General features: G+C 46.4%; 1 protein-coding gene across 2 annotated transcripts in view; it reads left to right on the top strand.

Annotated features, from left to right (window-relative positions):
- Positions 1-625: 625 nt before the first annotated feature.
- ppp2r5eb (protein phosphatase 2, regulatory subunit B', epsilon isoform b) overlaps positions 626-25054 on the top strand; it is a 63631-nt gene continuing 39202 nt past the window's right edge. Inside the window, exons 1-2 of one of the 2 annotated variants that reach the window (XM_015969039.3) lie at positions 626-795; positions 13426-13589. In XM_015969039.3, coding sequence (XP_015824525.1) covers positions 758-795; positions 13426-13589 — 202 coding nt within the window. In that variant the 5' untranslated portion in view covers positions 626-757. Of the gene's footprint in view, positions 796-13425; positions 13590-21039; positions 21182-25054 lie in introns of those variants that run through there. The other variant, XM_015969044.3, reaches the window with a different exon arrangement.

Genomic DNA, 25054 nt, shown 5'->3' with positions numbered 1-25054 from the left:
TGTCAATTCCTGGATTTTTTTTCATTCTGTCTTAAAGTGAGCCTATGGTGGAAATTACAGACCTCAACTTTTTAAGTGGAACATCCTACACAGTCAGTGGCTGCCAAACGCAAGGAAATAATCTTTAAGAGATAAATAACAGGTCATTTAAATTATCACCATTTTACTTGCAATTGTCAAGTTTCGGTAACAGGGTGTGGTGACAATCCCATCACCCATAGGCAGTAGTTGGACTGAAGATAGCTGGATAACACTAACTCTGGGATGTATTGCTGGGTAATGTCTCTTTGGTTAGTTATATTCTCCTTAAACTGACATCCAGTGATATGAGTTGTGTTTGATCAAATATTAAGTACAATTGTTGACATTTGGTCTTTGGATAGTACCTTTGGCCACTTAAATGCTAACTTCTTTTACACCTCAACCTTTTCCCCTCTGTTTCTTTTTTTTGCCTGGTTGTTGGCTTCCTGTCTACCATTGGTGCCCTCCCTCGTTTTCCTCCTTCTCTGTTGTTGCTCATTGTACTCCCCCACCCCACCCCTACCCTTCTTCCTAGTTTTAATCCCACCCTCCCAAGCCTGTTTGGATGTCATCTGGCTTCTTATGTAAGGAGACACAGGGGAGGGTAATGGCTTTAAAGCCCGAGTGCCACAATGTCTGACCAGCCGGCATATTTGTGCTCGCTGTCACCTGTTGTGTCGGCCTGGGAGTATTGCTGCTATTAGCCTTCTAAACGGAGACTGAAAGTGAGGTACTGATGGGTGTACAGGGAGACTCCAAAGCTTCTTTGGACTGGTAAGAGAAAGGATTGTCATTATACATGTTAGAATTATTATGAGGGGGAGGAATGCATCCAGGATCTTTAACTCTTACGTGTAAGCCAGGAACTGACCATAGAGCCATCCTTTAATCATTGCAGAATCAGTTTGTTTGTATAAACTGTATAAAGTCAAACAATAATGTAGCGTCTCCTATCTGTTGGTGGATGGCTATCAGCTGCTTTTACTGAGTTAAACAACTTTGACAGAGTATTGTTATCTGTTCCAGTTGTTTTCTAATAAAATGTGAAGAACAAATGATCTCAAGTGTCTCACAGATATTTAGTTCTAGTGCTTTGTGTAGGATGTTCTGATTTCTGGAGACCTGCACCTTTTTTGCCTCTTCTAACGTGAAATGTTTCCTCCTCAGGTCACACCACACAATAGGGGCTTTACTAGCTAAACCAGCTACTGGAGAATTTTCATATTTCTGTTGGAGATGTTTTTAGTCCTATTTGGTGACGCCGACACACAGAGCTGGATTTTTAACAGCTTTGTAGCGTTGACAGTTGTCATTCATTGTGCTGACAGTCCAGGTAATCGATTGTAACTCTAGTAGTAGAACATAAAATAGGCTCTCTTGTAGTTCCTGTTAAAACGAAATGACACGGGTAATAAATCTGTCATTTTTTCAAATGTAGCTCATTTGTATAGTGTCTGATCACCCATCACCCACGGCTTGTTATATAAGGGTTATTATCATATAGCCTCAAAATACCCTACACCCAGCATGGTTATGACAAATATTTTATAATAGATTATCTCAAGTTAATGTCACTTTAGATTACTTTGATGGGGACTGCTTACTGCCCAGAGATGTTAGCAGGACTACGGGTGTGTATTCATAGATTTAAACGGCTAAAAAACATTTGTTTATAGTTTATCTTGTCAGACTCACAGCTGAATCTAAATTTTGTCAGGTGTAGGTCTGCATCATATTTTGGGATGAACTGATCAAGGTTTTTTAAATTTTCATTAATCTTTTGCCTGCTGAATCCAATTTTAGCTGATTAGAGCTATAATTAACAACATGCAAATGTTTATTCTGATGGGTCATTTGACTAGCAAAATGTTACCAGTTAACAAAAAAATATAGGGCATCTCAAAATAGCACTTAGTGGGTCTGTTTGGGCTAAGAAATGTTATTTTATGGACAAATAAATTAAACTAAAACCGATTTCCTGATAAAAAACCAGAATGTAGCATCAAACGTTTCGGCTAGGACTGCATGATATTAGGAAAACCTGCGATATTCGATAACAGTGCTTAATATTGCGATATCGATATTACTCACGATAAATGACCAAATACTAAAGTATGCAGTGTTGATGTCGTCTGGCGTGTGACGTCTGCTCTGGGTTCAAAGCAAACAAAAACTAATGCATGAATTCCATTACAACATAACATTTTTATTGCAAAAATATGCAGCTGCACCTGCTACTGTATTAGCAGCTGCACCTGCTACTGTATTAGCAGCTGTACCTGCTACTGTATTAGCAGCTGCACCTGCTACTGTATTAGCAGCTGTACCTGCTACTGTATTAGCAGCTGTACCTGCTACTGTATTAGCAGCTGCACCTGCTACTGTATTAGCAGCTGCACCTGCTACTGTATTAGCAGCTGTACCTGCTACTGTATTAGCAGCTGTACCTGCTACTGTATTAGCGGCTGCACCTGCTACTGTATTAGCGGCTGCACCCGCTACTGTATTAGCGGCTGCACCCGCTACTGTATTAGCGGCTGCACCCGCTACTGTATTAGCAGCTGCACCCGCTACTGTATTAGCAGCTGCACCCGCTACTGTATTAGCAGCTGCACCTGCTACTGTATTAGCGGCTGCACCCGCTACTGTATTAGCGGCTGCACCTGCTACTGTATTAGCGGCTGCACCCGCTACTGTATTAGCGGCTGCACCCGCTACTGTATTAGCGGCTGCACCCGCTACTGTATTAGCGGCTGCACCCGCTACTGTATTAGCGGCTGCACCCGCTACTGTATTAGCGGCTGCACCCGCTACTGTATTAGCGGCTGCACCCGCTACTGTATTAGCAGCTGCACCCGCTACTGTATTAGCAGCTGCACCCGCTACTGTATTAGCAGCTGCACCCGCTACTGTATTAGCAGCTGCACCTGCTACTGTATTAGCAGCTGCACCCGCTACTGTATTAGCAGCTGCACCTGCTACTGTATTAGCAGCTGCACCTGCTACTGTATTAGCAGCTGCACCTGCTACTGTATTAGCGGCTGCACCCGCTACTGTATTAGCGGCTGCACCCGCTACTGTATTAGCGGCTGTACCCGCTACTGTATTAGCGGCTGCACCTGCTACTGTATTAGCGGCTGCACCTGCTACTGTATTAGCAGCTGCACCTGCTACTGTATTAGCAGCAAAACAACAAACTGCATGCATGCAGTTTCTCAGTGACTTTAAAACATCACCTCCACCATAAAACTTTTTCTGATGCTCCAAATACAGAAAAACATCCCTTACCAGGGTTTTTGGAATAAATAGTTTAAATGTTAAATAATAGTTAACATCACTTCAATGCAACAGCAAATTCTCTCATTGCTACTGAACATTTTCTCCACTTATGTGATTATGATATAAGGCTGTTGCTGTAATTGGGAAGTGATCTGTGCTGGGCCAAACTAGGAGAATATTAAGATTTTCTGAGGGAAAGAGAAAAACAATTGTCTACCTTTCAGAAGAGGAACCGGCAAAAAACTACATGGAAAATATGTGAAAACGTTTGTTTTTAACCCCAAATTGAACAAGTTTACCTAGATCTTATAAAGCAGCTCAGATGATGCAACTGCAACTGATTCTCATAACAAGCTAACAAATTGAACTAGCTCCTCTAAGATAACCGGCTAGCAGAGCTTCTGACTGACAGTTTATGTGCAGCAGCAAATCAACTATCCTGATTAACAAGGTTATAAAAGCTCATAAATGAAAAATCACTTTGATGTGTGGCGGAACTTTTCCAGGCCCTCTTTAGCAGGGTGGGACTGGGAGGAGAGTGCTGTAGCCTTTTAGCTGGAAGCTAACCGGAGCCTGGGGCTAACATCACCACCCGGTAGAACACTAGCAACATGAAGTGGGTTGGTTCACCGGCACGTGTCGGAGTCAGCCCGGTTATTATCAGCTGCTTAACGACACCGAGCAGACTCACGTTCACGTTTGAAAGCAGCGCTGATTCCAGAAACCTCAGCACAAAGTACGTTCGTTAATCTGAGCCAGCATGACGAACAAGGGAACGGCGCCGCTAATGTTCAGGTGTTGCTTTCCATCCTAGGGGTCTACGTAGGGGGTGGGCGTATTACGTGAACGGACCCATTTCAGGGGTGGACATTAACTTCAAAACCAACCGGCCAGCCGGGCCGGTAACTCTGAATATTTACCGGCCCTGCCAAGAATCTACCGGCCCCGCTGGTCAGCTGCCAAAACGAGTCAAAATAACAACTGAACCGTTTTAAATGTAATAAACCTTTATTTTGTACACATTCACAAACATAATAACGTATTCAAGTTTGAATTTGTTTGTTCCCTCAACAACTCGATTTTGTCGTCGCATATTTCTGGCATACAACGCAGTACATCACCAACTCCGCTTTGCTGTACTCGAGCCATTGGCTGTGTTCGAGATGAGCCAGTTCTGCGCAGATTAGACCAGCGGTGAGCGGCGAGCAGTGCATGCCGGTTAGATTTGTGTCCGACTTGCTCTGACGTCATGCATACGTAGGCAACGATAACCTCGTGAGATCAAGGCGGCCGCAGATTTTGGAGCAAGGCGCTGCAGTTGCTCTCCCTCGGCTGCAAAACCTAGATGATGATGGGAAACGCCTGGCTCTCACCTGATCTAAGATCTGATTGGTTCATATTTTGATCCAAACATCCGGTGGTAGAACATGAAATGCTAGTTGGTCACATGTATTCTGTAAATCATGTTACGTTGATGATGACAACTATATAGGCCATAAAGAGAAATGTGTTTTGTGTTCTTTTGTCACGTTTCCTATGAGCACACTGAAGCTACAGCTGATAACCTTTACTTATTATTACAGTCATGTCTTCATATACAATATATGATATCCACAAGCACGTGAGGATGTGTTTCAGCTGCTAACAGGCACCAGAATTAAAATTGAAAATTGAACAAGTGTGAACGCTAACGCGATATCTTCAGCCATCGTCACCCCCGAGCTACACGTAGGGAAATCTGTCCGACTTAAACGTCGGCTTTCAGCCACTCCCCCTGCTGCTTCCGTCTGCTCTCGTCTGTTTTCCAGGCGAGCCGCTGCTCAACTCAAATACGGCCATTCTCTGCGCCTCCCGTCTTCTTTAAACCACCAAGAATCGTTCCACCTACGCACACGCTTCTCTGCTTCATACCGGTTCGAACTGTCTTGCTTCTCCTCACCAGTTTTAAAGCTTTTTGCCGGAGATTTCATCAAGAATTCCCATCCCTGTGGTGGCGCGACCTTCCTGCGTGCTTGTGTGTTTCTAGCGTGGTTCCACTTCGTCTTTAATAGTGAACTTATAGTTCACGTGACTAGAACTTGAATCATGCAGTACGTGCACGAATCGTACAAGTGCAGTACGTGGCTAGAGGCGCGCAGGTTCACGCGCGCGAAACGAAAACGGCGGCTTCCTACAGGGTGCGGCCATGATGTAGGTGAAAGCCGGTGTGTAAATGACAAATAAGGCTTGGGCGCCACCCGGGCGATAAGTCATCAAGTATTTACCGCCCGACGAGAAAATTTAGCGCCATTGGCGCTCGGGCGCTTCAGAGGTCCACCCCTGCATCTGATTGGCCGCATATCAGAAGAGCTACATTTGATTGGTCAAATAATACTTCCGCGTAAAAAACAGAGCTGGTTTACAAAAAGTTGATGTATGACATGGATGGAAATGTTTGAACCAAACATTTATCGCCGTTTTTGATGTGCTTCGTGATGGTCGTATCGTACGTCCTATTATCCCGATGACGATAATTTTTCGATATATTGTGCAGCCCTAATTTATGGCATGTTTACATGGTTATAATGTTGAGCTGTTAGCCGGTTTTTGTTCAATCAGGTCTTGTTTGCATGGAGTTAGTTTAGTCATTTTTCACAACTGTGTTGGGTACAGTTTATTGGGAAAGATCTTTTTTAGCAGTAAATATTTGTCATTTAAACATTTTTGCAGTTTTTTCATCACATAAGACCGAACAGGTTAAATGAGGGACGGACAATATATCGGCATCAATATCGGTATTGGCCGATGTTAGTGATTTTTTAACATATCTGTATCGGTTCGATAAATAAAACCGGGCCGATATTAACAACCGATATTCTTTCCATCTCTTCTCCATTTTTTTTTGCCTGTTTCAGAGGGTGAAGGGGGTGATGTGTAGTTGTTTAGTCATGTGAACAGTGAATTAAATCCTCTCAGAACCCTAAATGTGTGTGTTGCCTGTACATAATAACATAAATTCAGCTTTAATAATTTTCATTATATACAAAATCTGCTGATTTTAGAAGCATTAATGTCGGTATATCGATATTGGCAAATATTAGTTATCGGCCATAATAGTGATCTTAATATCGGTATCGACCCACAAATTTCATATGTGTGCATTACTAATAAAATAGTCTGGAAAATCATTGTTCTGTTTCAGTCAACAGACTGATTTTCCGTAAACTGTTAACAGCTAGGTGTAAATGTGCACTGATTGAAACACTGGTGTCACAATTTATCTACATCAATACCGGTATCGGCCGACGTTAGTCATTTTCTAACATGTCTGTATCAGTCCGATAAATAAAACTAGGCCGATATTAACAACCGATATTTTTTCTATCTTGTTTGTTTATCTGTTTCAGAGGGTGAGAGTGGTGGTGTGTAATTGTTTAGTCACATGACAGATAATTGTAATCAATTCAGAAGCGTAAATGTGTGTGTACATAATAACGTAAATCTCTCAATAAAATCTGCTGATTTTAGAAGCATTAATGTTTGTATATCGGTATCAGCAAATATCAGTTAACGGACATCAATAAACCCATTTCCTGCAGTCGAAGAGAAAAGGAGAGAGACGATAAGCAGACAATTAAACCAAATTGCAATCTGTGGCAGAGCACAAGCAACTGCCCTGAGTTCAGCTCTGCAAGTTTATTTTATAACATGAGATAAGGAAAGAGACAGAGGTGTGTGTGTGTGTGTGTGTGTGTGTGTGTGAATGGGAGTGAGAAAGAGTGTGTGTGTGTGTATGGGATGAACAAGAATGTGTGGGTGTGTCTGAATGTAAATATGCTTTCAGGCATAAGGTAATACATTAGTTAATAGGATTAAAATAATGAAATATAAAATTTCCATAACAGGACATAACAGTGATATTAATACCGGATATCAGTATCGGTACAAAGATTTCATATCGGTGCATCACTAATTTCATTATAACTGGTGGATAGTTATACATCTCATGTCTGCCATAAGAATAGCCTGAGCAATGCTGTTTTCTCAGAATAAAAACTACTATTGAGTGTCTCTGCAGACGTATAAAACTCCCCCAGTGTCTGTTTGTCCACTCTGTCCTCTGCTAGTCATGATTGTGCGTACTACATGTTGGTATTGTGACTTTAGCATAAAAAGAAAGTGTACCCAGCCTGCAGCTATTCAGTCACTCCTTATATAACCGTTTCCTCTCAGCCTTTATATTATCCTTATGGTTGGGTTTGAATATGAACTTTGCCCTCCTCACATCAGTGGTTTGAGTAAAGTCCAAGCTAGCGTTGGAAAATCAATGGTTAACCACTATTACAGAGTTGTTCCTCAATTTATTCCACTATAATTCACTTTAATTCATTCCAGATACAATGTTTAAAATAAATCCTGCAAATAAAGAACACAAAGAACATTTAACTTTTTTACAAGGCAGTTATTGAAAAAACTATAGGTGCCATTCATTAGGTACAGCTTGCTGTCACTGGTTTGGATCCCGTTTACTTTCATGTTACTGATTGAACTAGGTGTGGTAAGCTTTCATCAGACAGTCGGTCTATATTAAGATGACAGCTTCAGCTCCATCCATGATGAGATCATCCCAAAGGTTCTGGACTGGGCTGAGATCTGGTGACTGTGGAGGCCACTGGTGTCCAGTGAACTCATGGTTATGTTCTAGGAACCAGTTAGAGATGATCTGAGCTTTGTGACATGGTGCATGATCCTGTTGGAGTTAAGCCATGGGTCTGTGTGTTAAGTAATGGAAATAGTCAGCAACAATACTCAGGTGGACTGTGGTGTTTAAACCAGGCTCAGGTGGTACTGAGGGGTCCAAAGTGAGATGAGAACATCCACAGGGGTGGACCTTTAAAGCGCCCGAGCGCCAATGGCGCTAAATTTTCTCGTCGGGCGGTAAATACTTGACGATTTACCGCCCGGGGGGCGGCCAAGCCTTGTTTGTCATTTACACACCGGCTTTCACCTACATCATGGCCGCGCCCTGTAGGAAGCCACCGTTTTCGTATGCAGGAAGTGTGCGACGACAAAGTCGAGTTTTGTTGAGGGAACAAACAAATTCAAACTTGAATACGTTATTATGTTTGTGCATGTGTACAAAATAAAGGTTTATTACATTTAAAACGGTTCAGTTGTTATTTTGACTCGTTTTGGCAGCTGACCAGCGGGGCCGGTAGATTCTTGGCGGGGCCGGTAAATATTCAGAGTTACCGGCCCGGCTGGCCGGTTGGTTTTGAAGTTAATGTCCACCCCTGATCCACCCCACGCACCAGTACACCACTATCGGTCTGAAGCATTGATGCAAGGCAGGATGGGTCCATGCTTTCATGTTGGTGGCACTGAATTCTGACCCAGCCATCTAAATGCTGTAGACCCAGTTTTTCCAAGCTCTTATAATATTTGGTACTTTATTGATTTTTTTCTTTGCTGATAAACTAAATAGGGCTGCTACAACGAATCGATAAATTCGATGAAAATCGATTACTAAAAGCGTTGGCAACGAATTGCGTCATCGATTCGTTGTGTCGCACAGCTCTTCCAAAAGCGCCCCCCCTTCCCGCCCGCCGTTGCGCGCAGACAGATCAGCGCGAGGGAGAGCCGGCAGATCAGTGCGAGGGAGAGCCGGCAGTTGTTTGGAAGAGGAACATGGCAGAAGCAGCGAGAGTCAAAAAGTAAAAGCTTTTTAAGTTTGGGAGCATTTTCAGTTAAATCAGGCGAAGACATGCGTTACCTGCAACGTTTAGGTCAGACTTAGCATGGCACGGGATGATGCAGCGTCTTAAACTCAAGCATGTCGGGATCATCAGCGAGGAAGGAGAGAACTCTGTGTCCGGGTAAATTAAAAACTTTTCAAAAGTGATTCATCCAAGTCCCGGATTATTACACAGGCTAGACATGCCCTGAGCTCGTAAAAAAAGAGTCTAAAGTCGTGAGCGCGACGCTTATTAGATGAGCGGGGGGACTCGCGCTGCTGCGAACCGGTTCCGCCCAAGGCCGGATTAACTGGGCAATTGCCTAGGGCCCACGAACTCTAAAGGGCCCAGGGCACGAGCAAATTACTGTATCTATAATTTCCCGCTTTATGAGGACTATGGTGACCGTACGTTCCGTTTTCCCCGGACATGTCCACTTTTCACTCTCTGTCCGGCGCGTCCGGACTGCGGGTTCTTGTATTGATGAAAATGTCCGGCTTTTCATCCAGGAGCAGGGATCGAATTATGGGGGAGCTGTATATCCTACACATCCAGGGGAACCGGAAAAAAGTTTTCTATATTATATCATTTTTGGACTCTTTTGAGCAGAGAGCACAAAGAGCGGCACAGCGCATTGTTGCGCAGCGATCCAGGCAGCTGCTTCCAGCGCACGGTCCATTCTCAAAGTGGTGCAACCAAAAAACTATAATTAGCACACGATCGTTCATGTCTGCACATGTTCTCCATTTTCTGTCTTATTTGTGCCTGAAGCGCTCTGCTACTGCGGAGCTCATCACCTGCGCTGCGGTGATGTCACCTCACGCAGCATCGAAAACGCGCTCTGAGCTTTGTGGTCAGGAGATCCCTTAGATCTGCTCAAAAGTAACTGATGAGGTGAAAAAGTAAGAATCCAGGCAACAGTTTTTCTGGAGAATTAAGAGGAGATGCAGGAAGATGAGAGACAGCCAGGACAGGAAAATAGTTCAATAAAAACAACAAAACAAAACAAAGTGTTGAAAAGTAAAATGTAGGTAGATTTATCTCCATTACACGTAAAACAATAAGTTACACACATGTAATATTTATAAATTTGATACTATTCAGATCACCTTCAACACTCAGTCACACACCCAGGGCCGTTTCAAGACATTTTGGGGGCCAAGGCAAAATGCACCCCCCCCCCCCCATAACTGGGCTCCCCAGAAGCCTCTGTGTAATTCATACCCTCTCCAGGAGTATTAGTTATACAGTGTTTATAAAAGCCCCTCAGACATTACTGAAATGTTCTAATATTATCAGATGAAAAACTAAATTATCAGACATGCTGTCTCATCTGCTGCTTTTCTAAACTTGCAGAAAGTAACAAAACCATTTGAAAGCCACTATTTGTGGATTCTCTGAAAGTTTCCATGGAGTGTGAGACGACATATTTTTTCAGTCATTTTTGGAAATAGTGATCAATTTTGATTAATTCGCAGCCTATGTTTAATTACATTTAAAAATTAGTTGTTTGACATCCCCAGTTATAATAAATGTCTACAGATGAGATCAAACAAAACAGATGAGAATTGCCCTTAAGCTGTTTAATTGGACCAAGCATTTTAGGTCACAGATAGATGTAGCTTAGGGTCTCTGTCTATACACCTTATAAGACAATTTAGGTGATGGCATGTTGTTTTTCTGCTATTGAACTGTTTTCTAATAATGTTGTGTTAAATAAAGTGAAGGAAGGAGAGAAATAACGTTAGCAGTTTTTTAAAATTTCCCCATGTAATCCGATTAATCGATTAATCGTGTCGAGACCCCATTCGATTCATCGATTATCCAAATAATCGTTTGTTGCAGCCCTAAAACTAAATAAATGAGTGTCTAATCGTACTGTAGACATGTGTAGTCAATAATTTAGCACTTTATTGCATCTTAGTTAAAATTTAAATGTTCTGCCTAAAATTCAGTGTTGCACTGCCACCGCTATTGGCTAAGAGGTACACTGACTCTGGGGCTGACTCTGGTAACCGGTAATGGTTGTACCCCGTGTGCAGCAGTACCGGGACCAGAGTGAATAGGGTGTGTATGGGGTGCATGAGTGGGTGTCCGGCATGCATTTTTGTAAGTCTTAGGTTGTATGTGCATGTGTGAGCATGAGGGAGTGTGTGTCTGTGTATGACTGTATATGTCAGGTGGGGCCTTTGACTCCTCCCTTCTTCTGGGACTTCTTTTGATGCCATACATCTTCGTCTCCTCTCCCCCTGCCACACCTGGTGTGGAGTGTGGTGCCTTGGTCTGCCTGAGTGTTCGTGGCTCCCGGGTTAGGGGGTTTAAGATTTTTGGCGTCCGCCTGATCAATCCCGGTGGCTGCCTGTTGGGATCTGGGTCCCTGGGCTTTGCTGGGTCCCCAGTGGTGGGTGGTCGCCCCTGGGTCCCGGGTTGCTGGGTCCCGGGCTCGGCCGGCTGGGGGGTGGGAGGCTGCGGGCGGGTCTGTGGGCTTGCCACTGATATGTCCCGAGACTCTGCCGGCTGCTGGTTTTGGCCCCCCGGGGCAATCCTCTGCACCTCTCAAGGGTAAAAAAATGGTAAATGGCCTGTATTTGATATAGCGCCTTCTAGAGTCCTGGAACCCCCCCAAGGCGCTTTACAACACAATCAGTCATTCATCCAATACCACACACATTCACACACTGGTGGTAATGAGCTACGATGTAGCCACAGCTGCCATGGGCGCACTGACAGAGGCGAGGCTGCCGAGCACTGGCGCCACCAGTCCCTCCAACCACCACTGCGGGCCTTGTGTCTGACACATGTGGCCTAGCCTAACGCCAACCAGAAGCTCATAGATGAAACCGCAGTGTGTCCTCTGCTGTCCCAGCTTGTGTCCCACCTGTCCACCACAGCTGAAGTCCCCACTTTATACCAACTATGAACAACCTTATACTTCTTTGACCGGGTGTGAAGTACAGTTAGGCTAATCATTATTTTGAGAAGCAGGATGTTTGTGGGAGAAGATGCCCAAACACTGGAACATGGATATTCCACTGAATGGCTGAATTTCTCTATCTAAAGGTGGAAACTGACCTGTTTATGTCTCACCTGTGTGTAGGCAAACCATTTGTGTGCACATGCTCACTTGCTCTAAATTCTACGAGCAGCGTAATGCAGAAGTCTCTTGCGTTTTCCCTACAGCCTAATAGGTGTTGATCGTAAGCTGATCTATCAGTTCTTTTTATGATAGAAAAAAAAAGATGGAACCATTTCATTTCAGGAACCTGACACCACTTTTTTTCATTGTTATGCCTGACCAATAAATTATCCAGATGCTAATAACACTCTGAACAATATTCTTCCAAAAAGCTGAGTCTGTGTTGTTTGTTTCTTCTGTTCCTGGTTTGAGTCCGTCGTCTTCTCTGTTCAAGTGGAGGAGTTTAAGTATCTCGGGGTCTTGTTCACGAGTGAGGGTAGGAGGGATCGGGAGATCGACAGGCGGATTGGTTCGGCGTCTGCAGTGATGCGGACGCTGAGCCGATCTGTCGTGGGGAAGAGGGAGCTGAGCCAGAAAGCCAGGCTCTCGATTTACCGGTCGATCTACGTCCCAATCCTCACCTATGGTCATGAGCTTTGGGTAATGACCGAAAGAACGAGATCGCGGATACAAGCGGCCGAAATGAGTTTCCTCCGTAGGGTGGCCGGGCTCAGCCTTAGAGATAGGGTGAGGAGCTCGGACATTCGGGAGGGACTCGGAGTAGAACCGCTGCTCCTCCAGTTCGAAAGGAGCCAGTTGAGGTGGTTTGGGCATCTGGTCAGGATGCCTCCTGGACGCCTCCCCGGGGAGGTGTTTCGGGCATGTCCTGCCGGCAGAAGGCCCCCGGGTCGACCCAGGACACGTTGGAGAGGTTACATCTCCAATCTGGTCCGGGAACGCCTTGGGGTCCTGCCGGAGGAGCTGGTGGACAAGGCCGGGGAGAGGACGGCCTGGAGCTCCCTAGTTGGGATGCTGCCCCCGCGACCCGGACCCGGATAAGCGGAGGAAGACGAGACGAGAGACGAGTCTTCTCTGTTCTATTGCTTGAGATGAGTGAAGAGCGTCCTGCAATGAAGACGGTCAACGTAGACACAAAGTTCTGCATTTAATGTGTTTGTCCATGTAATCCAAACAACAAACGGCTGTAATAGTGATGCTATTTTAACAAATGTTTGTGTTTGTAAAAATACATTGTTGTGGAGAGAGAGAGAGAGATGATTAGAGTGTGTTGAGGGGGTTGTTTTTAGTTTGGTTTTAGAGCATATCACATATGTTGTTGTTTTGGCTGCTGCTGCATCACCTTTCTGTGCTTGATTGTTTTATCCACCAGTGAACATTAAAACTGGAAACGCATGTCCAGTGTTAACCCTCGCTCTCCCCATGCATCTCTCCCAGCAGGGCTATGTCCTCGGCACCCACCACATCTCCATCTGTGGACAAAGTGGACGGATTTTCCCGGAAGTCTGTCAGGAAGGCCAAGCAGAAGCGGTCACAGAGTTCGTCCCAGTTCCGCTCTCAAGGCAAACCCATAGAGCTTACACCATTGCCGCTGCTCAAGGGTAAGAAAGACCATAAGTGAACATTAGCTACACATATACACATCACTTAAAACACGTCTCAGGAGAAGCACACGGGTAATTAACCAGTTAGAGTAACTTCTAATCAACAAGCTAACTGTAGGTCAAATCCCTTTACTTTGAAAAGAGAGAGCGGTGTTGCCCCAACATGGCCGTCTCTGATTTGGCTCTTGGAAGCACCTTAAAACAGCGTCCAGGTCTTATAGAACAGAGGATTTCCCGTCATTGGCCCGAATGCAGCAGCAACAGGAATGAGAGGTGTAGTGCTGCCCTGCCTACAAAAGCCTGCTCTGTCTCTGGCATTTCACTGAAAGGAATTTAAGCCACAGGAAGTGTTTGATGGAAAACTTCTGCAGCTTTGACTCTCACCTTAATTTCCTCTCACATTTTATTAGACATCCAATCCTAGCGTTTGTCTGTCCTACACATTGTGTTAGTGGATGTTGCAGCCAGAAGGCAGATGGATTACTTTGATTGATAACCTGCGTTTTGAGGTTAGTTGGAGTGAACCTAATGTCCCCACTCCGAAGGGAAAGACTAGTAACCTGTTGCTGCTTTGACTAAAATGTTTGTAAAGGTTTGTTGTTCCCATTTCATTGTGAACAGTCAAAATTTAAGTGAGAAAGGAGAAATAATCTGTCCTCCATGTTCCCATATGGATAATCCACATACAGAATAAGATTAATTTATTCCCACTCATTTTTTTTAGCTTCAGGCTTCATTCCAGAGACAAAAATATTTTTTCAAAGCAGTGAACTCTGATATCCAATAAATTCTGTTGTTGTTGACCAAAAGACCAAACCTCAGATGAGCACAAAGTGTGTATGGTTCTAGGTACACTCTACAGTGGTGGTCGCTTGGCACCTCTTTTACTAACAAGCTGTTTATGCTCTGTGTTCCTTTAATTTTTTGTTTTTGTTTATCCTCCTCTTCATTTCCATACCTCTTTTGCATGCCTTAAACCAAGCATGTACACATTACGAGTGGGCGTATATAGGAACAGATGTATTTATGGATTACCAGATGCTCAAACCGTATCATACTCTACCCTGTGCCGCCTCTTCCTTTTGGACTATTTAAATGTGATAGAGCAGACTGAGGTGACTTGCTGCAAGTAGAAAAATCACGTGTCTGAGACTTGGCTGCATTGCTCCTAATTGTTAAGAGGAAGACGAGGAAGGTGGCACTTCCTTAAAGGTATCCCAGGGAAAAGGATGATGTTTGCTCAATGGAATTCTTACAATAGACACACAGCGCTGGCTCGCAGCATAGCCCTTCATCTGATTAAGCACATTCCTGTTCGTCCTCATATTTTTTGAAAGAAATTAAACTATTAATCTGCAATAGCAAATCTACAAAATAAGTTTGCTTAAAACAAATTTTTCATGCCTCTTAACAACATTCTAAAATAGTATGGCTATAATTATAACGTGGAGATTAAAGAAGTGGTTCTCTTGTATTTGTCTAAAAACCTCCACCAATAGCACGGCTTGGTCCCAAATTAACCATTGGACCATCTGGTTGTCTCCACCGCACATCTGCATCTACCTGGGTCTTCCACTCATTATGCGCTTGTATATATTTAGAGACAGAACACCACAGGTGTGAGAGGTTCTCCGCTCAATAATATCAGAGAAATAGCCGGCTTCTACCACTTCAGCTTTAGGACAAACTACCAGAGTCCCAAAAAGAAAATCACTGTTTGAAGTCACGAACAACAAGAGACGTTTGAACCTAGAAAACGGTGATTGTTGTAAGCATGATCTCGTTTACTGTGACATCGCGGCTGGTCTGGGGATGATGGCCGACAGGAGGGGTGAGTGTTCCATGACCGTGTTTGTGTTTCAACCCTAGCTTATTGCTGAGCTAGGATGTAAATTTGCTATTGCAGCTTTAATCTTTTAATTCTAAGGCTGCCACCTTACCGTGGTGGAGGGGTTTGAGTGTCTCAATGATCCTATGAGCTAAGTTGTCTGAGGCTTTATGCCTCTGGTAGGGTCACCCATGGCAAACAGGTCCTAGGTGAGGGGTCAGACAAAGAGCAGCCCGAAGACCTCTTATGATGAATTATATAAAAGGAAAAAGTCTTCCCTTGCCCAGACGTGGGTCACCGGGGCCCCCCTCTGGAGCCAGGTCTGGAGGTGGGGCACGTTGGCGAGCACCTGGTGGCCGGGCTTTCACCCATGGAGCCCGGCCGGGCACAGCCCGAAGAGGAAACGTGGGTCCCCCTTCCCATGGGCTCACCAATCATGGGAGGGGCCAAAGGGGTCTGGTGCAGTGTGTGATGGGTGGTAGTCGAGGGCGAGCACCTTGGCGGTCTGATCCTCGGCTACAGAAGCTGGCTCTTGGCACATGGAATGTCACCTCTCTGGTGGGGAAGGAGCCTGAGTTGGTGTGTGAGGTTGAGAGGTTCCGACTAGATATAGTCGGACTCACCTCAACGCATGGCTCTGGCTCTGGAACCAGTTTCCTTGAGAGGGGTTGGACTTTCTACCACTCTGGAGTTGCTCCCACTGAGAGGCGCCGAGCAGGGGTGGGCATACTAGTTGCCCCCCATCTTGGTGCCTGTACGTTGGGGTTTACCCCAGTGAATGAGAGGGTAGCCTCCCTCCGCCTACGTGTGGGGGGATGGGTTCTGACTGTGGTCTGTGGTTAAGCACCAAACTACAGTTCAGACTATCCTCCCTTTTTGGAGACCTTGGAGGGGGTGCGGGAAAGCGCTCCTTCCGGTGACTCCCTCGTTCTGCTAGGGGACTTTAACGCTCACGTGGGCAACGACGGTGAGACCTGGAGAGGTGTGGTTGGGAGGAATGCCCCCCCCCCTGATCTCAGTTCGAGTGATGTTTTGTTATTGGACTTCTGTGCCAGTCATGGATTGTCCAGGCAGGCCCAAACATATCGTGATTGTGCTGGGAACATCTGGCAGAGTCTCCTGTCAGATGGAGCTTCAATTCCCACCTCTGACAGAACTTCCAAAATGTTCCGGGAGAGACGAGGGACATTGAGTCTGAATGGACCCAGTTCCGTGCCTCCATTGTTGAGGCGGCCGACCGGAGCTGTGGTCGCAGGATCGTCTGTGCCTGTCGTGTTGGCAACCCCCGAACCCACTGGTGGACACCAGCAGTTAGGGATGCTGTCAAGCTGAAGAAAGAGTCCTATCAGGTCTTTTTGGCTGTGGGACTCCAGAGGCAGCTGACGGGTACCGGCAGTCCAAGCGGAACGCGGCTCGGGTGGTCGCCAAGGCAAAAACCCGGGCATGGGAGGAGTTCTGTGAGACCATGGAGCAAGACTTCCGTATGGCTTCGAGGAGATTCTGGTCCACCATCCGGTGTGTGTGTGTGTGTGTGTGTGTGTGTGTGTATGTGTGTGTGTGGGGGGTGGGGGGGGGGGGGGGGGAAGCAGGGAGCTACCTACACTATCTATAGTGGGGACAGTGTGCTGCTGACCTCTACTCAGGACTTAGTGGGTCGGTACGCAGAATACTTTGAAGACCTCCGCAATCCCACCAACACGTCTTCCAGTGAGGAAGCAGAGTCTGGGGACTTTGGGTTGGCCTCTCAAATCTCTGGTGCTGAGGTCACTGAGATGGTTAAAAAGCTCCTCTGTGACAAGGCTCCAGGGGTGGATGAGATCCGCCCGGAGTTCCTTAAGGCTCTGGATGTTGTGGAGGTGTGTTGGGTGACGCGGCTCTGCAATATTGCGTGGACATCGGGGGCAGTCCCACTGGACTGGCAGACCGGGGTGGTGGTTCCCTTATTAAAAAGGGGGACTGCAGGGTGTGTTCCAACTACAGGGGGATCACACTCCTGAGCCTTCCTGGTAAGGTCTATTCAGGGGTTCTGGAGAGGAGGGTCCATCGGATTGTTGAACCTCAGATTCAGTAGGAGCAATGTGGTTTTCATCCTGGCCGTGGAACACTGGACCAGCTCTATACCATTAGGGGGATCCTGAAGGGTGCGTGGGAATTTGCTCAACCAGTCTACATGTGTTTTGTGGATTTGGAGAAGGCGTTTGACCGCGTCCCTTCTGGGGCCCTGTCGGGAGTATGGGGTACCAGGCCCTCAGATACGGGCTGTTAGGTCCCTGAATGACCGGTGTCAGAGCTTGGTCCGCATTGCCGGCAGTAAGTCAGGCTCGTTCCCAGTGAGAGTTGGACTTCGCCAAGGCTGCCCTTTGTCACCGATTCTGTTTATAACCTTTATGGACAGGATTTCTAGGCGCAGCCAAGGTGTGGAGGGCATCCGTTTTGGTGGCCTGAGGATCAGGTCTCTGCTTTTTGCAGATGATGTGGTCCTGTTGGCTTCATCAGAACATGATCTTCAGCTTTCGCTGGAGCGGTTCACAGCCGAGTGTGAAGCCGCTGGGATGAGAATCAGCTCCTCTAAATCTGAGACCATGGTCTTGATTCGGAAAAGGGTAGAATGCCTTCTCCGGGTCAGGGATGAGGTCCTGCCCCAAGTGGAGGAGTTTAAGTATCTCGGGGTCTTGTTCATGAGTGAGGGAAAACTGGAGCAGGAGATCGATAGGCGGATTGGTGCTGCATCTGCAGTGATGCGGGCGTTGTACCGGTCTGTCGTGGTGAAGAGATAGCTGAGTCAGAAGGCGAAGCTCTCGATTTACCAGCCGATCTACGTTCCTACCCTCACCTATGGTCATGAGCTTTGGGTAGTGACCAAAAGAACGAGATCGTGGATACAAGCGGCCGAAATGAGTTTTCTTGGAAGAGTGGCTGGACTCTCCCTTAGAGATAGGGTGAGAAGCTCGGTCATTCGGGAGGGGCTCGGAGTAGACCCGCTGCTCGTCCACATCGAGAGGAGCCAGTTGAGGTGGCTCGGGCATCTGGTCAGGATGCGTCCTGGACGCCTCCCTGGTGGGGTTTTCCGGGCACGTCCAACCGGGAGGATGCTTAAAGGTAGGACCCAGGACACGTTGGAGGGACTATGTCTCTCACCTGGCCAGGGAACGCCTTGGGATTCCCCCGGAGGAGCTGGCCCAAGTGGCTGGGGAGAGGGAAGTCTGGGCCTCTCACCTTAGGCTACTGCCCCCGCGACCCGACTCCGGATAAGCGGATGAAAATGGATGGATGAATGGATGGATGGAATTCAAAAAAGAATCAGAGCTTGCATGATAACATGTAAAAATATTACTTTCAATTAGGGATGTCCCGATCCAATCACATGATCGAAAATCGGCCCTGATCACGTGGTTTCAGACTGATCGGGACTCAGTCTTTAATTCCTGATCCGAAGTTGGATACTGGGTTCAAATTACAGGAGAGCAACTTGGTTCTCCTTAAAGGTTGTCAGGCTCCCCTGATGCCCTTAACTTGCACACCCAGAAGGAGCACAAAAGAGATCCAGTTTCTACCTTTATTATATTATTTACATGGACTCAGATTAGCGGAGATTTTTATGAGCAGAGACGCAGAGCGGCAGGCAGACCGCTGATTATTCATGAACTCCAGCTGCGTTCTGCACACGGCCACAGTAACATGTTCTAAGTTTCTAAGTGGCGTCACGAAAAATATATATAATTAACACACAGTCGTTTGTGTCCGTTCATTTTCTCTCTGGTAAGTTCTGTCTGTATTTGAGCATGACGTATGGACGCGCTTGCCCTGCAGCGCTTGTCACTGGTGCAGCCGGGCAGCACAGCGCACTCTCCGCTTTTTTTGCGGTCAACAGATCAATTTGATCTGCTAGTTAAAAAGTAACTTGTGAGGTGAAAAAGAAGGAAGCAGGCAGGAGTTTTTCTGGAGGACTGGGAGATGCAGGAAGATCAGAGACAGACAGGACAGGAAGACAGGAAAATAAAAACCAAGAAAACAAAACAAAGTTCTTAAAAAAATAAAATGTAGGTAGATTGATCTCACTACACGTTTGTACCTGTATAAAGCAATAATTTATCAGCATGTATGTAGTATTTATATAGCTGATACAATTCAGATCATCTTCAAAACTCCGTCCCATGCCCAGGGACGTATCTAAGCATTTTGGGGGCCGAGGCAAAATAGACCCCTGCCAGGTATTTTAAGTTGAAGTGCTGTCTGTTTTTATATTAGACTTTTTATATTTGCAATAAAGTCCAAAAGTGAAGAATTTATGTTATTTATTACTTGATTGTTCAAGCTACCTCACAGAAGTGATCTGTTGTTAAAAATTAAAATAAAAAGGTAATTAAATAAAAAATAAGGAACATTCTGGAACTGTTTCTTCCTTTTCTTATTTTTTTTATGGATCAAAAGTGTCAGATCGGGACTCTGTATCGGCAGATTTTCAAAATCAAATGACTCTGACTCGAGGGCCAAAAACCTGATCGGGACGTCCCTACTTTCAATCAAACTCTTTCCTGTTTGGTTCACCAACACTTAGTTTCAATTCATTAATTTCATTCTTTGACTGAAATGTTTACTTAGTGAAGTGCCCTGAGACGACTCTTGGCACTATATAAATAAATTGAATAGATAAAAACTGTATGTGTTTACTTTGCATGTAATTTTCACATTATGTTTTAAATAGCTGTAAGGCATAATCTGTTAGACACTGATGACAAAAATGGACATTTGGTCCCTTCCAAGTAGTTCAGGCAAGTGTCATCAAAGCAACCCTGCAAAGCTCAACTAGCTGCTTTACTGCCCCCTTGTGGTAATGTGTTGCCACCTGCTGCCGCTAGGAATTACCACTTGTTTAAACACATTTTAATAGATGCAAGATGTTACTCAGAAAAAGACGCCTGCCAGCCCTCGATTTCTGATCAGACCCAAGTGTGATGAAGTCTGGAACACACATTAACCCTGCTGTTGAATTTTAAAAAGAAAGTCAGTAAACTGGACTTCCTCAGGTCACACCAAAGACTTTATTCTTCATTTGGCCAATAAAACACCACCTAACTTGTGATAGAATAACCAATAAATTCTAGTCCACTTTTAGGGTTAGTTTAAAGAGATATGAGATTATCGGCTCTCCTCGATAGGCTCTCCTACTGGTATCAAATCTGACAACCAGCCCCCATCCACCTGGTTCAGAGTCTTTGTTTTAAACCATAAATGAAAGGGCAGACAGCCTGTTCAAACAGACTTTGGATGTGAAAATCGACCCTTGACTAATGCAGGATCATGCCTTTCTGTTGCTGATGATATCGTCAGCTTTTTCAACCAGAATTATCTTCCTCACATGTGTCCAGCTCATGTGGGAGGACTGATCTGTCTATGACCTCCACGGGCAACAAGTCTTTAAAGTGAAAGTGTAAAAAAGTAGAGAGAGAGAGAGTGAGATATGTACAACGCTGCCCAGCCCACCCACACCTCTCTTTGTGGCTTCCTCTGGACTCTGTTAGGCCAATGAAGCCCCCAAAATGCTCCTTCCCCCCACTACCCTTCCCATCCTCCTTCAGGAGAAACTTGATCCAAGAGGTGTCTCTTTACATTTCCTCAGCCGGAGTCACTACGAACAAGTTAACGGAACAGTGGAAATATGAAAGCCGTGTTTTCTGTTTTGGCTTGAATCGGCTGACACGAGACAAACTTCCATGACTGTTTGCTTCCGCTGTTTGTTCCTGACGGGGGAGCAGATCAAGTGAGTTACTGTTTTCGTGGTAGGAGTGTTGTGGGAGCGTAGACGCATGGCATGTTAAAGTTAGCCCAGGCGTTAGGGGCTGTTCTCCACCAGGCAGCCCAGTCTGTCTTAGGACATAAAAAGAAGACAAGAAATGGACTGTGAGGTCCTACATGCAAGTTCTTCTTTTTGTTTGTTTTTTTGTTTTCAGCAGCTTGAAAAAAAAAAGAGAAACTTTGGTTCATTTGATATGATTCCATGTGCAGATCTGCTGCAGACGGGGTGTTTGAAGTCTAACTAAAAATCTTCCTTAGGTGTTACATTTTAGAGAATTTCAAGTCGGCGTCTTTTGTCTGCAGCTTGTTTCTTAGTCAAATGTCAGAAATGTTCATCAGGATTCAACGAATCCTAAAACTGTAGACCGAATCCATGACCAGGACAGGTAAAATGCTTTTATATGTAGGACGTCCTCAAAGATCACAGCAGCAACTTTTCAGATTTTCACACAAACATTTTACAAACATCATTCTCACTGAAAACAAACCACATTTTTTAAGAACAGATGAATACATTTAAAAGCTGTTAGAACAAAAATGTTTAAAGACGTGAATCTTAATGTAATCCAGTTAAGACCAGGGTTGCAGGAAACGAACCGGTTTGACCACCAACGTGCGAAACACTGCGGTCGATCCACCATAAATATGACGCGCACGGACAATAACAAAAGTGAAACTGGAACAAACGCACGCGGCAGAGGAGGGGTTAGAAATTTCCTCTGTGGGAATATTTTAGATTCCCAAAGCTGCTAAAGGAGAAATTCAGGATGGTGGCCCATCCATCTACAGAGTTGGCAGAAAAAAGTTGCAAGACGCCCAACCTGTGAGTGAGGGTGACCACAGACCTGCCCCCAAAGACCCGCGAAAGGTGGAGGAGATCCTAGCCCAGGGGATCCAGATGTCTCCCCTGGAGCATGGAGACCCCAGGGAGACCACCGTTAGAGCACTTAGACAAATCTAATTAAGGGTATTTTAAAAGTTTTATACTGTAATTTAATACAAATTTACAGAGATTACTTTGATGTTACAAATTGATCTTTAAGCAGAATCAGTCTTCTCTATTTCAAAGCCTGTATAGAATGTAATCATGAGCTTTATCGATACTTTATAGAATGTGTGTGTGTGCGTGCGTGCGTGCGTGCGTGCGTGCGTGCGTGCGTGTGTGTGTGTGTGTGTGTGTGTGTGTGTGTGTGTGTGTGTGTGATTTACATGTTAATACAGATGTGAAACCAGTTTATGTAAAATAGTTGCTGTAATTGTGAAGCCTTGATTATTTCTGACTTATCGAACCAGAACTTCTAATGGTTGCAAGCCTAGATAAGACCAGGGATTAAAGTCGGGTTATTGGGACAGCACACAAGCATTCATGCCTGACTTGGCCCTTGTGTTTGCACAACACTGCTGCAGAGGGCGGTGTTTGTGAGCTGAAGTGAAGGACAGGTGAGTCTTGTCGTGCTCGCAGCAGATGGAATTCCTGCTATGTGCCCTTTCAACGGGACTGGTGAAGGCTCTCTTTGTGTGAACAGGTCGCAGGTGATTATTCCAGCTACTGCATGAAAACACTGATTTTACATGAGACAGCGCTCAGAAATCCTCTTTCTGAAGGCTTTAAAGGAACACATCAGTGATAAGAGACTCCCAACATACACTTAATTCATCCTTATGGGACAGTTTTTGTTTAAAATAATTACCTGACTTTGAGTGTCGAGTCTCAGACTTTTTTTTGTCTTCGTCTTCGTCTTCCTCCGCTTATCCGGGTCCGGGTCGCGGGGGCAGCATCCCAACTAGGGAGCTCCAGGCCGTCCTCTCCCCGGCCTTGTCCACCAGCTCCTCCGGCAGGACCCCAAGGCGTTCCCGGACCAGATTGGAGATGTAACCTCTCCAACGTGTCCTGGGTCGACCCGGGGGCCTTCTGCCGGCAGGACATGCCCGAAACACCTCCCCGGGGAGGCCTCCAGGAGGCATCCTGACCAGATGCCCAAACCACCTCAACTGGCTCCTTTCGATCCGGAGGAGCAGCGGTTCTACTCCGAGTCCCTCCCGAATGTCCGAGCTCCTCACCCTATCTCTAAGGCTGAGCCCGGCCACCCTACGGAGGAAACTCATTTCGGCCGCTTGTATCCGTGATCTCGTTCTTTCGGTCATTACCCAAAGCTCATGACCATAGGTGAGGATTGGGACGTAGATCGACCGGTAAATCGAGAGCCTGGCCTTCTGGCTCAGCTCCCTCTTCCCCACGACAGATCGGCTCAGCGTCCGCATCACTGCAGACGCCGAACCAATCCGCCTGTCGATCTCCCGATCCCTCCTACCCTCACTCGTGAACAAGACCCCGAGATACTTAAACTCCTCCACTTGAGGTAGGACCTCTCCCCCGACCCGGAGGTGGCAAGCCACCCTTTTCCGGTCGAGAACCATGGTCTCAGATTTGGAGGTGCTGATCCTCATCCCAGCCGCTTCACATTTGGCTGCGAACCTACCCAGCAAGAGCTGAAGGTCAGAGCTGGATGAAGCTAGGAGGACCACATCATCCGCAAAAAGCAGAGACGAGATTCTCCTGCCACCAAACTCGACACACTCCACACCACGGCTGCGTCTAGAAATTCTGTCCATAAAAGTGATGAACAGAACCGGTGACAAAGGGCAGGCCTGGCGGAGTCCAACCCTCACTGGGAACAGGTCCGACTTACTACCGGCTATGCGGACCAAACTCACGCTCCTCTGGTAAAGGGACTGAATGGCCCTTAACAGAAAGCCACCTACCCCATACTCCTGGAGCGTCCCCCACAGGGTGCCCCTGGGGACACGGTCATAAGCCTTCTCCAAATCCACAAAGCACATGTGGATTGGTTGGGCAAACTCCCATGCCCCCTCCATCACCCTTGCAAGGGTATAGAGCTGGTCCACAGTTCCACGGCCAGGACGAAAACCACATTGCTCCTCCTCTATCTGAGATTCAACTATCAATCGGACCCTCCTCTCCAGTACCTTGGCGTAGACCTTTCCAGGGAGGCTGAGGAGTGTGATCCCCCTATAGTTGGAACACACCCTCAGGTCACCCTTCTTAAAGATGGGGACCACCACCCCGGTCTGCCACTCCCTAGGAACTGCCCCCGATGACCACGCAATGTTGTAGAGACGTGTCAACCATGACAGCCCTACAACATCCATAGCCTTGAGATACCCAGGACGAACCTCATCCGCCCCCGGGGCTCCGCCGCTGTGTAGTTGTTTGACTACCTCAGCAACTTCTGCCCCCGAGATCGGACAGTCCATCCCCAGGCCTCCTTGAACCGTCACCTTATCGTGGTGGAGGAGTTTGAGTGCCCTAATGATCCTAGGAGCTATGTTGTCTGGGGCACTTAGTGCCCCTGGTAGGGTCTCCCATGACAAATTGGTCTTAGGTGAAGGGTGAGACAAAGAACGGTTCGAAGGATCTTTCATGGCGGTTAAAACGAAGTGTCGGAGTACCCGGCCCGGAGGGTTACCGGGGTCCCACCCTGGAGCCAGGCCTGGGGTTGGGGCCCGTGAGCGAGCGCCTGGTGGCCGGGCTTTCGCCCATGGGGCCCGTCCGGGCCCAGCCCGAACCGGATACATGGGCTCGTCCAACTGTGGACCCACCACCCGCAGGAGGAACATGAAGGGTCCGGTGCAATGCGAATCGGGTGGCAGACCAAGGCGGGAGCCTTGGCGGTCCAATCCCCGGACAAGAAAACTAGTTTTTGGGACATGGAACGTCACCTCGCTGGCGGGGAAGGAGCCGGAGCTTGTGGCAGAGGTTGAGCGGTACCGGCTAGATATAGTCGGACTCACCTCGACACATTGCATTGGCTCTGGA

Source organism: Nothobranchius furzeri, chromosome 18, assembly GCF_043380555.1.
Source record: "Nothobranchius furzeri strain GRZ-AD chromosome 18, NfurGRZ-RIMD1, whole genome shotgun sequence".
NCBI lineage: Eukaryota > Metazoa > Chordata > Actinopteri > Cyprinodontiformes > Nothobranchiidae > Nothobranchius > Nothobranchius furzeri.
Note: the sequence above shows the minus strand (reverse complement) of the source record. Positions and strands in the feature narration are given on the sequence as shown.